At 48.3% G+C, this 12138-nt stretch overlaps 1 protein-coding gene across 3 annotated transcripts in view; it reads left to right on the plus strand.

Annotated features, from left to right (window-relative positions):
- The window catches only part of ANO2 (anoctamin 2), a 333331-nt gene that overhangs the window by 178315 nt on the left and 142878 nt on the right, over positions 1 to 12138 (plus strand). For all 3 annotated transcript variants that reach the window (XM_079936516.1, XM_079936518.1, XM_079936517.1), the window contains one exon: positions 1486 to 1590. In XM_079936516.1, the coding sequence (XP_079792642.1) occupies positions 1486 to 1590 (105 nt within the window). The remainder of the gene's footprint in view (positions 1 to 1485; positions 1591 to 12138) is intronic.

Here is a 12138-nt window from a genome sequence, read left to right on the forward strand (position 1 = left end):
TGCGAGAAACAAAATAATGGAGACCAGGTAGTGGATTCTTATCTTAGGATGAAAAGATTCCCACGTGCAAAACAACTAGGAAACAATAAAGGAAGATGACATAATCAAGAACTGCGTGTCGTGTAAGCTGTAAGACTCTAGAGTATTTGAGAGGGGCAGGCTCCGCCAGCCGTGTTTCAGCAGTCACAGCAGGTCCCACCTCCGAGGGTGGGACGCACCGTGGGGCCCGCGTGATGATGGGGAGCCTGCAGAACCCTGGAATGGCTCCTCCTCTGTTATACTGGTTAGTCTTTTTTTTTTTTTTGCGGTACGCGGGCCTCTCACTGTTGTGGCCTCTCCCGTTGCGGAGCACAGGCTCCGGACGCACAGGCTCAGCGGCCACGGCTCACGGGCCCAGCTGCTCCGCGGCATGTGGGATCTTCCCGGACCGGGGCACGAACCTGCGTCCCCTGCATCGGCAGGCGGACTCTCAACCGCTGCGCCACCACGGAAGCCCTGTACTGGTTATTCTTATTAGTCACGTGCACAGTTTCTCCTCTCCAGCATCATGGCATGTCTCGGGAAAGCCAGAGACAGGTCAGGAGTCCAGCTTGTTGGCTTTCAGAATCTCTGAGGCCTGAGCAGTGATGAGGGAATGTGTGTTCTCTGTGTCCGCTGGGAGCCAGCCCCGGAATCCCCGCCTGGGAGTTCTCGGTAAACGATGCAGGAGGCCGGGTGTACACTGTTCAGTTCTCTTTGAAGTAAGTCACGCGTCTTCCTGCCGCAGCATCTGCACTGATGGGACCGTGGTCTTTCTGATCACCCAGGCACTCGTTCCCATGCCTGGTGACTCACCCTCCAGGTTTGTATTGCTGCGTGTCCCTGCGCTGTCTCCCGAACATCAGCGTGCTTGCCAGTGAGTTACTCACCAAGGCTGAATAGCAAACAGGTCCAGACAAGTGAGTTTTAAGATTCCCTGTGGGCACCTTCAACTGTGATGTTTACTGGCGGCCGTTTTTGGCTTGCAGAAGAATGGCGCAGGGAAGACGTTTGGTCCTGGCCCTGACTCCCGGCTGGGGGGGCACATCTGTTTCTCCAGCTGGGATTTGGCTCATTGCAACTTAAAGTGGAGGCCTGAGGATAGATGGTGGGATGACCAGAGGTAGCCCCCGGGCCTTTGGGCAAACTGCTGTGTGCAGCACGGGGCTCCTTTTTGTATCAGCTCCTCGTTAATGCTTCGTCTCTCCTTTCTCAACCCTGGCGCCACCCCCAGGAACGTGCTCAGGTTTGGTTTCCAGTGTGGTAACAAGTGGTGTGTGTCCCCCTCTCCCGCCACAGTGTGTCCCTGGTCTCGACGCCTCGTGGTTGTGTGTAGTGTGGCAGCCCTTGTCCCATAGCATCTGACCCCGTGACCTGACTTCCTGTCCTCGTGGTGTCTGGCCATACCCCGCGGGCCAGGGTGGCCCTCCGCCTGTTTACTAACCACTCTGTGACTCTGGCTTTTAGGAGCACCCCCGGCCTGAGTATGAAACCAAAGTTCGGGAGAAGATGCTGAGGGAGAGCGACAAGTCTCTGGTCCAGAAACTGGGAACCGGTGGGACTGAGGATGCGGTAAGGCGCTGGCACCTGGTGCTTGCTTTCCTTTTTTTTTTCTTATGATCCTACTGTCATTTCACTGGGAATGCCTTCGCGGATGGAGACTGGGCTGTGAGAAGGGCCGACAGCGGTGGGACAGGACGGAAAGAGAGCATGACGTCTCTCCGTGTCCCGTGGGCAGAGGTTGTGGGGAACAGGCCCCTCCCATGACTTGATTTCTCTCTCCTTCCTGGGTGGTCATGTCTGGATGAAATGGGAGAGCAGGTCGGGAAAGAAAGAAACCGTTTCAGACCTGGGTCCTCTGGACCCTTGTCACCTACACGTCGAATAGCAGTAGCAACCACCGCCAGACCAACCAGCGCAATGACAGCGAACCTTGATTCCGTCCTTGCTGCGGGCCAGGCACCGTTCTCAGCGCGTTGTATCATTTTACTCTCGAAATAAATTGATGAGGCTGCAGCAATTTTTCTGTAAATGAAAACTAATGAAGAAAGGTATGTCCGCAGCCTAAGTCGTTGGCCAGAGGTCACCCAGACAGTGAATGGTGGGTGGATCTGGGATTCCAACCCAGGTGAGTCTCTGACAGTCTGGGCATCTAACCGCTATGCAAGGATACATCGAGAAGTGGCCCTTAGGGCCGGCAGAGGCCACGCCTGTGTGTGCCTGAGCTGCTCGTACACTCTCCCTCACGTTTCATTCTCTCTGGCTGGGCCTCCAAAGTGCGGAGGTGATCGTGCGTCGTATTTCTGAGTTTTACGGTGGCATTCAGACATGGAAACAGAGCTTCAGGGTCTGTGCTGTGATCTGTAAATACTCGCAGTGCCTGTGAGGTGGGGGGCTCCTCTTTGGCACCGCCGGTCTCCTCTGAGTGCCACCCTTTTTTGAAACCAACAGTGTGTGTGTGTGTGTTGATGTCTTTCCTAATCTGGTTCCTGAAAAAATTCAACGAGATCGACAATCTGTTGTTTTTACACGTGTCTTTTCTCCATCTTGGATTCGAATTAAAATTTCATTTAATTTTACATTCTTTAAGTTGGAGCCATTCATGTTAACATGCAAATTTATTCAAGCACCAATACGGAGAATGTGGTGTTTTTAAGCCCAGAATACTAGCTGTCTCTCTTTCTTTCTTTCTGTCTTTTTTTTTTTTCCTTTAAGAAAGCAGGACTTAGAAGAGAAAGGGGGTGGCTGTCTAAGTTATTATTTCCCTAGAAAAAAGTAAGTCCAAGACCGCCAGTTATTTGGGGAAAAAAATGAATTCATTCTTAGGAAAGAGTAATCATCACCATCACCCTCATCAGAAAGCAAACATATTGTGTCCTGTCGGGTTTGGCAATCCTATGCAACCTTCTTTCTCCACCCCAGGGCAATGTACGATGGATAATTTTATGGAAATCACATGTAACTTTTAATGACCGCTGCCTCAGTTAATTTTCATTCCATAGACGGGAATGCCGAGGAGCTGGAATTGCGTACACTGAGGCTGCGGTTCTGATATAAACACTGCTTGGATGTATTATATGCATGATAGGTCAGATAACTTTCAGGGACCATGAATAATTGAAAAACATCTGAATGCATTCTGAATGGTACATATGTTTACGTGTTAGCATTCAACATCTATTTTCATTACACTGTTGAGAATGTAAAGCTCAAAGCATCTAACGCCTTATAGGCACTGGGGGGAAAATGACCTTCCCAAATGAGCAGCGTGAGATAAAAATGGCCTGGAATTTGATTGTCAGCGTCCTTCTTGTGTTCCCTCCATTCTGTTAATACTGGAAATGCTTCTGTTCTTGCTGTAAGTCTAGCCAAGGGTGGGAGATGAAGGGAGGAGCACATGTTGCTGTCTGATGGGAGGGATGCTTCTCTTGCCTACTGCAAGGGTTGAGGTCAACGCCCATGGCAAGACAGGGCTCTAGGGTGGGATATTTAGGAAAGACACATTCTTCTGGGAAACAGACAAGGACCAAGAATCAAAGTCTAGATGATAGTCTTGGATGTGCTTCCTTCATCCCAGAGGCTCACTTTGGTTCTGCCTTCTTTGTAACCCTGAGGCTTCATGTCCCATCTCTCTTTATATTCCTTCCTCTTGAATGATAAAAGCTACCATTTATCGAGGCCCAGATGGTAGAGAAAATTACCAAAGACCACATAGCTAGTGGTGGGGGAGCCAGCAGTCATACGCAGCTCCGCCTCATCCCCAAGGCCCATTGCTTCTCAAAAAACTTCTTTTAAAGGTATCAAGTTCATGTTATTTTTTTTTATTTACTTATTTTTTTAATTTTTTAATGTTTTTTGCGGTACGCGGGCCTCTCACTGTTATGGCCTCTCCCGTTGTGGAGCACAGGCTCCGGACGCGCGGGCTCAGCGGCCATGGCTCACGGGCCCAGCCGCTCCGCGGCATGTGGGATCTTCCCGGACCGGGGCACGAACCCGTGTCCCCTGCATCGGCAGGCGGACTCCCAACCACTGCGCCACCAGGGAAGCCCATCAAGTTCATTTTATAAAACTTCTTTGTAAGTGATTTAATTCTCAGACCATAACATTCACCCATTAAAATGATACAATTCGATGGTTTTTAGTATATTCACAGTTTTGTGCTGTCATTCCCACAATTTAAGTTTAAAATATTTTTTATCATCTTAGAAAGAAACTCTATACCCTGGGAGGCAAGTAATCTATTAATACGTTCTGTTTCAATAGGTTTGCCTCTTCTGGACTTCCATGAAAATGAAATCATGCAAAATGTCGTATTTCTCCTCTTTCACTTAGCAGAATGTTTTCATGATTCATCCATGTTGTAGCTCTGTCTGATCTTCATTCTTTTTTATTGCCAAATAATATTCCATATTTTGGATACCCCCAGTTTTATTTGTACATTCATCAGTTGATGGACAGTTGGATGGCTTTCACTTTTCGGCTATTATGAACAATGCTGCTATGAACATTTGTGTACCAGGTTTTGGGTGCGTGTACGTTTTCACATCTTTTGGAAATATACAGAAGAGTAGAATTACTGGGTCATACGGAAAACTCTGTGTTTAACATTTTGAAGGACTGCTGTAATATTTTTCAAAGGGGCTTCACCATTTTGCATGCCAACCAGCACTGCATGAGGGCTCTTAGTTTCTCCACATCCTCACCAACACTTGTTATCTGTCTTTTTAATTTTATCCATTCTAGTTGCGTGCAGCGGTATTTCATTGGGGTTTGAATTAGCATTTCCCTAAAGGATGTTGAACATCCTTTCGCGTGCTTCTTGGCAGATTTTATGGCTTCTTTGGAAAAATGTCTATTCAAATCCTTTGCTCATGTTTAAAGGTGGGTTAATTGTCTTTTCATTACTGTATGAAGAGTTACTTACATAATCTGAACACCAGTCTCTTATCAGATAATACGATTTACAAATATTTTCTCCCATTCTGTGGATTTTTAAAATTTAATTGATGATACAGTTTGCTGCACAAAAGTTGTTTTTTTTGGTTTTTTTTTTTGCGGTACGCGGGCCTCTCACTGTTGTGGCCTCTCCCATTGCGGAGCACAGGCTCCGGGTGCGCAGGCTCAGCAGCCATGGCTCACGGGCCCAGCCGCTCCGCGGCATGTGGGATCTTCCCAGACCGGGGCACGAACCCGTGTCCCCTGCATCGGCAGGCGGACTCCCAACCACTGCGCCACCAGGGAAGCCCCCACAAAAGTTTTTTGATGTAGTTCAATTTATCTGTTTTTCCTGTTGTCATTTGTGCTTTTGTGTCATATCTAAGAAACCACTGCTTAATCCAGTGTCATAGAGATATACTGTCAGGGTTTCTTCTAAGAATTTTACAATGTTAGCTCTTACATTTAGGTCTATGATCCATTTTGAGTTAACTTTTGTGTATGATATAAGTAAGAGGTCCAAATTCATCTTTTGTCTGAATATTTAGTTTTTCCAGCCCCATTTGTTGAAAAGATTATTTTCTCCACTGAATTATCTTGTCAGCCTCATCAAAAATCAATTCACCATAAATGTAAGAGTTCATTTCTGGGCACTCAATTCTATTCCATTAATCTATATGTCTGGCCAATACCACATTGTCTTGATTAATTACTGCACCTGTGTAGTAAGTTTTGAAATTGGAATGTGACTGAATTTGTGCTTCTTTTCCAAAATTGTTTTGACAATTCTGGGTGTCTCGCATTTCCATATGAATTTTATGACCAGCTTGTCAATTTCTGCAAACAAAGCAAGATGGAATTGTTGATAGGGATTGAGCTGAGTCTGTAGATTAATTCAGGCAGTAGCACCTTCGTAACAGCGGTAAGTCTCCTAATCTATGAACATGTTATATCTTTCCATTTCTTTAGATCTTCTTTAATTTCTTTCAAAAATGTTGTATAGTTTCAGAGTACAGGTCTTGCACATCTTTTGTTAAATTTGCTCATAATTGTTTTATTCTTTTCCGTGGGATTGCAAATATAATTTTCTTAATTCCGCTTTTGGATTGTTCATTGCTAGTGTATAGAAATATAGTTGATTTTTGTGTGTTGATTTTATATCCCACAGCTTTGCTGGACTCATTTATGAATTTTGGTAGTCTTTAGTGGATTCTTTAGGGTTTTTTCTATTTATAAGATCACGTCATCTTGAAGAGAGATAGTTTCACTTCTTCGTTTCCCAGCCTGGTTGCATTTCTCTCTCTCTCTCTCCATCCTCCGCCCCTTCCCCCTTTTCTTCCCAGGTGCCCTGACTAGAATCTCTTGTACAATGTTGAATAGAAGTGATGAGAATTGACTTCTTTGTCTTGTTCTTGGTCTTAGCCTTTCACCATTAATTATGATGTTAGCTAGCTGCGACCTATCGCTCTTTAACTCTCTCTGTAAGGCTCCCCTAAGGAGAATTCACGTCATATCACCGGGTGGCCAAGCCCATCTCAGGTCTCTCCCGTTTCAGCTGTCACGTGGGGAGATTGGATTGTAGCCTCTGCAGTTCTGAGAGTCGGTACTTTTCTTTGCTGATGTGAAAGAATCATGTTGGTCATTAGCCCATAACTTCGGGGGACAGGCAGTCTCTTATTTATTGGTGGTGGTAATTTGGCCATTTTAATATCTACCGTTATGATTTTCAAGGGTGTGGGCACAGAGAGGTTAGTGAAATAGTGAGGTTAGAAGTAATATTTATGGAGTGCTCACTCTGTGTGGGTCTTTACAGGTTTTATTTCATTTAAGTCTCAAAACCATTATTATTCCAATTTTATATGTGAGGAAACTGAGGCTTATTTATCTAGAAAGAAGGAACTTGCTCAGTGCTTGTATATGGCCAGACGGCCTGACTCAAGAACAGTGATCATGATCTCTATGCTTCTCTGCGTTTAGAGCGTTTGCCCCTCAACAGATCCTCAGACACCTGTGAAGAATCATGGGATGGTTCTCTTCCTTATTCTAAAGGCAGGAAGGAACGTGGTATTTGTTGGAAAGAAGGGTACGAGACAACCAGCGACCCTACATTTTCTTTAGTGGTTTTGTGTAAACTGTGGTGGGCTGACGCTGTATTTCCACCAAGGACACCAGTGAGTAGAATTAGCTCAGTTTCCAGCAAAAGGTTCAACAGACAGTAGGGAGCCTTGGGGACGATAAACACAGAGATATATTGTGTTTCCGAGGAAGAATATGGAGCTGGAACGTCTAATAAGAGAATAGGCTGGTTTCACTTATTTATTTATTTTTCTCCTGGATTAGTTGGAATCTTTTCTGGAATAGTTTATCCTGGACAGATTTGCAGTTTTCCTCAAGTTTCCCTCCAGGGCAAGATTTTTCTCTGTCCATACAAGATGAGAAAGCTCTGAGTTGGCAACAGCTGGCAAGGTGCTGTGGCTGGTGGGATTGGGGGGTGGTCCTGATCTCTGCCTCTCACCCCTCTGACCCTTCTCATCCCAGACATAACTCCTTTCCTTTAATATAATTCGTGCCAGTGAGGATGTCATCAGAAAACAGAGCTCCTGCCCCAGAGTTCAAAAGAGGTAAAAGAATCTGAGGAACTAATTATAAAGCTGTTAGGATTGGGGAAATCAAGGCAGACAGGCTGGTGAGGCGAAGTCAAGCTTAGCAGCAGGAGGGGGCCGCTCCCACTCTTAGGAAGGACCAGGAGCGAGGTGGTATCACCAGAACCCGGTGGGTGCCGGTGCCCTGCCGGAGGTGCAGCTCCTTCTGGAGATGCCGTCTGAAGCAGGTAGAGCGGTGGAGGAGAAACACCCTGAATTTCCGCCTCCTGCCTTTGAGTCGAACGCCAGTGCCCCCCGTTGGCCAAATCTAACCACAAGTCAGTTGATGAAGCACTCTGGGAAATCCGGTTTTTAGGCTTCAGCACCTGGCAGAGGAAAGGAACAGCGGGGCGGAGCTCCAGGGGGCAGTGGCAAAGGACTGGCACAAAGGTCCAGTCATGAGTCAGCATCACTTTGGGACCTGCTAGCCACTGATCGATCACTTACGCCAGGTCCTCCCACTGGGGAGCTGAGAGGCTGTTGGAGGATAAAAATGTGGCAGAAAGCACAAGAATGCTGCCCACTGGCACGAGGAAGGGACACATGAATGGTCAGGGACTCTGACCGGTCCCAGGCTGTTGAGGACGTTCATGTGAGTGGGGTGGGTGTCCTGTGTGTGTGTGTGTGTGTGTGTGTGTGTGTGTGTGTGTGTGTGACACAGGTGGGCTCAGATACCTGAAGGCTTCAGTGGGGAGGGCAACAGCATTTTTGTGTCAAGGAGCAGGGAGCACGTGACAAGCTGGGAGATGACACTGGTGGGTCCTGAGAGCGTCCTCTACAAAACCTGTCACTAAAGGGACTGTAAAAGGAAATCCCCCTGAACTAGTCCCAGGAGCTTACCTCCCGGGACTTGCCGCTTATCCAGGGCGGGCCTGGAGCCGCCTGCAATGCTGCATTTAATGAACGTTTTATGGGGAACAGTCACCAAGAGGAGGCCCGTGGATGGACGGGTGTTAACTTACTGCTCAGCGCACCACCCTGGGGACAGTTATTTCCAAACAAAAGTCATCTAAAGTTAAAGTATTGAAACATTTACGACACATGCCAAACGGACATGTGGAATAAATTATGCATCGTTGAGGGCCTTTGCTGGGAGGCTGGACGACAGCAGGAGGAAGGTGGGGGCTGTCACAGCTGGGGAGCAGGGCTCAGGGTTCCCGTCTGGGGGACCGAGGGGCGTTTTTCAGAATGTCCTGTGGAACAGAGTTCCCTGCGGCCCTCCTTTGGTGGCACTCGAAACCTAATGACCATTGGAGAGTCAAAAAAAAAAAAAAGAAATAATGATTCTCCATAGTTCTCTCAGACTCTTCTTAGGGATGAAGGTTCCTCGATGGCAAAGGGAAACCCTGGGAACAGAAAGGGACTTTCTGTTGGGTGGAGCATCCCATAGCGAGGAGCTGCAGGAAAGCTGGACCCTGGGCCTGTTTCTGGAAACGTTGATTTGCATCAGAGCCCACGGCCTCTCCTCCTGTTCGTTCTCTGCTGTTCCGTGGGCTCTCAGCGTGAAGGCTGAGCTCTGCACCTTGGGGCCGGTTTGGGTCTCCATCCTCACCCACAGTCCTCGGGAGCTGACGGAATAACCGGTGGGAAGGAGGCCAAAGGGCAGCCAGAGGAGCTGGGCCCGGGGCTCTCAGACCAGCCCCTGGATGGGCAGGCACTGACCGAGGCCTGGTCAGCTCTGAAACCCTGCCCTTGACGCCGCTTACCCCGAACTTCTCATGTTTGCTAAGAGGGACAGCGAAACAGGTCACTCTGTACGGTGTAGCTCCCTGGGCGGAGCACAGCTTACAAAGTAGACCTGCTATCGAAGGCCGCCCCCAGCAATTTTATGTACTTCCTTTTTTATTAATGTAATTTAATTTTATTGATTTGTTTATTGATTATTAATTTTTATTCATTGTTTCCAGTTCTGGCTCCTCCGTTTCTGTCTGTCTGTCTCTCCAGCTCTCATTCTGCCATCTCTCAGGGAGTGCCCCCCCTTCGCACCCATGGTTCCCCCCTACCCCTCCCCGGGGCATCCTCATCCAGGGAAATGGGTCAGTGAACTAAGGAGCAGAGAAGTGGATGTGGCCGGGGACTGGTGAGTCACCCGTTTGACTGCAAAATGGGGGCATCGTCTTAGGAGGAGCTGAGGACTTGAATTGGGAATTTCAGGGCTCGGCCTCCCTCTCCCTCACTGCGGGGGGGGGGGGGGGGGGTCCGGCCCCAGGCAGGCGGGGACGTGTGGACCTTGCCAGTTGCCTCCGGGCAACAGCTCCAGACCGGCCAAGGGACAGAGGCATCTCTGCCACAGCAGCAAACGAGCTGGGAGTGGAGCAAGCAGAGTCCCTGGGAAGCCCCCAGGGACGCTGGCTGCCACCCCGGGAATCAGTGTGGAAGGAAGTGAGGAAGGATGGAGGTTTCCTAAGAAGGAGCCTCTGCACAGAATTTCGCACTGGCAGAAGCGGGGTTGAAGGCTAAGTTGGTGTGTGGGTACGTTATCATCGCAGGGGTTTTACTTATCACCATATAAATTATACATGAGAACATTCTTCTCAAGACAAATCCCACATTACAGATAAAACCCAAGTCTCCCTGGACTGCATCTCTCCCAGTGTTAAGTGTCCCCCTAGAGAGAGCTACAGTTAGCAGCTTGGCTTGTATCTTTCCAGACCTTTCCTTATGCACTTTTATTCTTGTATGAACCTGTGTTTGCTTTGGTTATGGGTTTCTTTACACACCCACCCACACACACACACACACACGCACACGCACATTCAGGAGAGAGCCATGAACAAATGGTCTCATTATGTCAAGGAAGTTTCTTAAGTGAGGAAGACTGTTTCCCAAACTTTGCCCCCCCAGGGCACCCCAGCGTGCCACAGGGAACTCACAAAAGTCATGGTGTTTTTAAACACCTCTGAGGGCAGTCCAGCAGTACTTGGCATCTGTCAGACACTGCAGGAGCCGCTACCCCAGCAGGGTCAGCGTTAAAACGCAAGACATGCCCACCAGCATCGCCGCGTCTTAGAGAAGCCAAGTGTCCTGTGGCAGCAGCACGGCTTCTGCACAAAGTTATTGTGAAACTGAGGATGCAAATGTCAGGGCCGAAGGGATTCCCGGGAGGGAGGAGCCGGATCGTGCCCTGCAAGTGGACACATCCTTTTAGTGAGGAATTAGGGTGAAGAATGAAATAAAAGATCAGTTTTTCTTTCAATTTCTGTGTATTTTTTCCTAAATGGCTACTAGGCTATCTGGGCATGAATACTTATTAAGTTATTTGGACTTAACTCCTCCCTAAGTGGAACCTTTAAGTCTTTTTTTTTTTTTTTTTTTTTTTTTTTTTGCAGCCGAGGGCAATTGTGTAAACATGACGGAGCTGTTAAGGGTACAGGGAACTGAAAACGTTTGGGGACTCCTGCTGGGTAAAAGCTTTCTGTCCATAGAGGCTTAAGAGTGAAGGAGACGCCAAGGGCAGAGAAGTTTAAAAAGATACATAGAGAGTTTCAAAGAAGCAGAAATTTACTTGGGGGCAACGCTGTGGCAAAGTGTGTGCAGAGGAAGTGCGGGTGGGCCAGCTCCTTGCACACTGGCTCCTGGGCTTCTCACCCGCCCCTCTCGTGGGCCTCGGAGGGGATCTGCCCCAGCATCTTCTCCCTCTATCTCTTGACTATTTCTCTCTCTTTCTCTCTGCCTGTGTGTGTATACGTGTGTGTGTGTGTGTTAGGAGGGGACTGACGGTTCTGATTATGGACATCCTTTAAAATCCATGAGATTTAAAAATACACCCGACAACTCCTTATCCAGAAGACTTTGCTTGACTTACAGTCTCCGGGTGGCTCCGGCTTCACAGAGAAGGATGCCAGAGGAGCGTGGAACGTGCCCATAAACATCTCCCTTTGTGGAGCCTGTGAATTATCCGTTCCAAGGAGACACTTCGCAGGTGGCCCAGGCCATCAGATGGCGGGGGCCCGGGGGCTCTGGCCCTCTTCAGCTGACAGCCCATTCTCAGCAGCAGAAGTCCCGGCTAAAATAAGACCTTCTCCTGTGCTCAGTGTGTACATTTCTGCTGGCCTGCGTCTATATTAAGACGTTACAAATAAGGAGAGTCCCAAGGCCTGGGTTATGGAGGAGAAGCTGGGGACAGACAGGCAGCCTGGGAAACGAGAGTGCAGTGGGACGGTGGGGGGCCGGGCGGAGCAGCGGGTCTGCCTCCGAGCTAAGGCTGGGCAAAGTCACCATGGTGTTTCAGACCAGACCCTCATGGAAAACACAAGGCCCAAATATGTGCAAGGATGGGGAGTGTTGGAAGAGCCAAGTGGCTCACAGAGGCCAGCACATAGCATTGGGATGTGTGATGTTTGCCACGATTGACTCGCAGTTTGGACTTTTCTTTTTTCGTCTAAATGATTTTTCCATATACGGCCCGAAGCGCGTAAATTAAATCTGTCTTTTGCTGCCCGGGCCAAGGTCATTATTTCATGTCCCTAGAATTCACTGAAGCACACACGAGCCTGTCAGCGTCCTTTGCTCTCTTGCCCTTCATGTGCCAGAAAAATCAAAG

This window comes from Stenella coeruleoalba (assembly GCF_951394435.1).
Source record: "Stenella coeruleoalba genome assembly, chromosome: 11".
Lineage (NCBI taxonomy): Eukaryota > Metazoa > Chordata > Mammalia > Artiodactyla > Delphinidae > Stenella > Stenella coeruleoalba.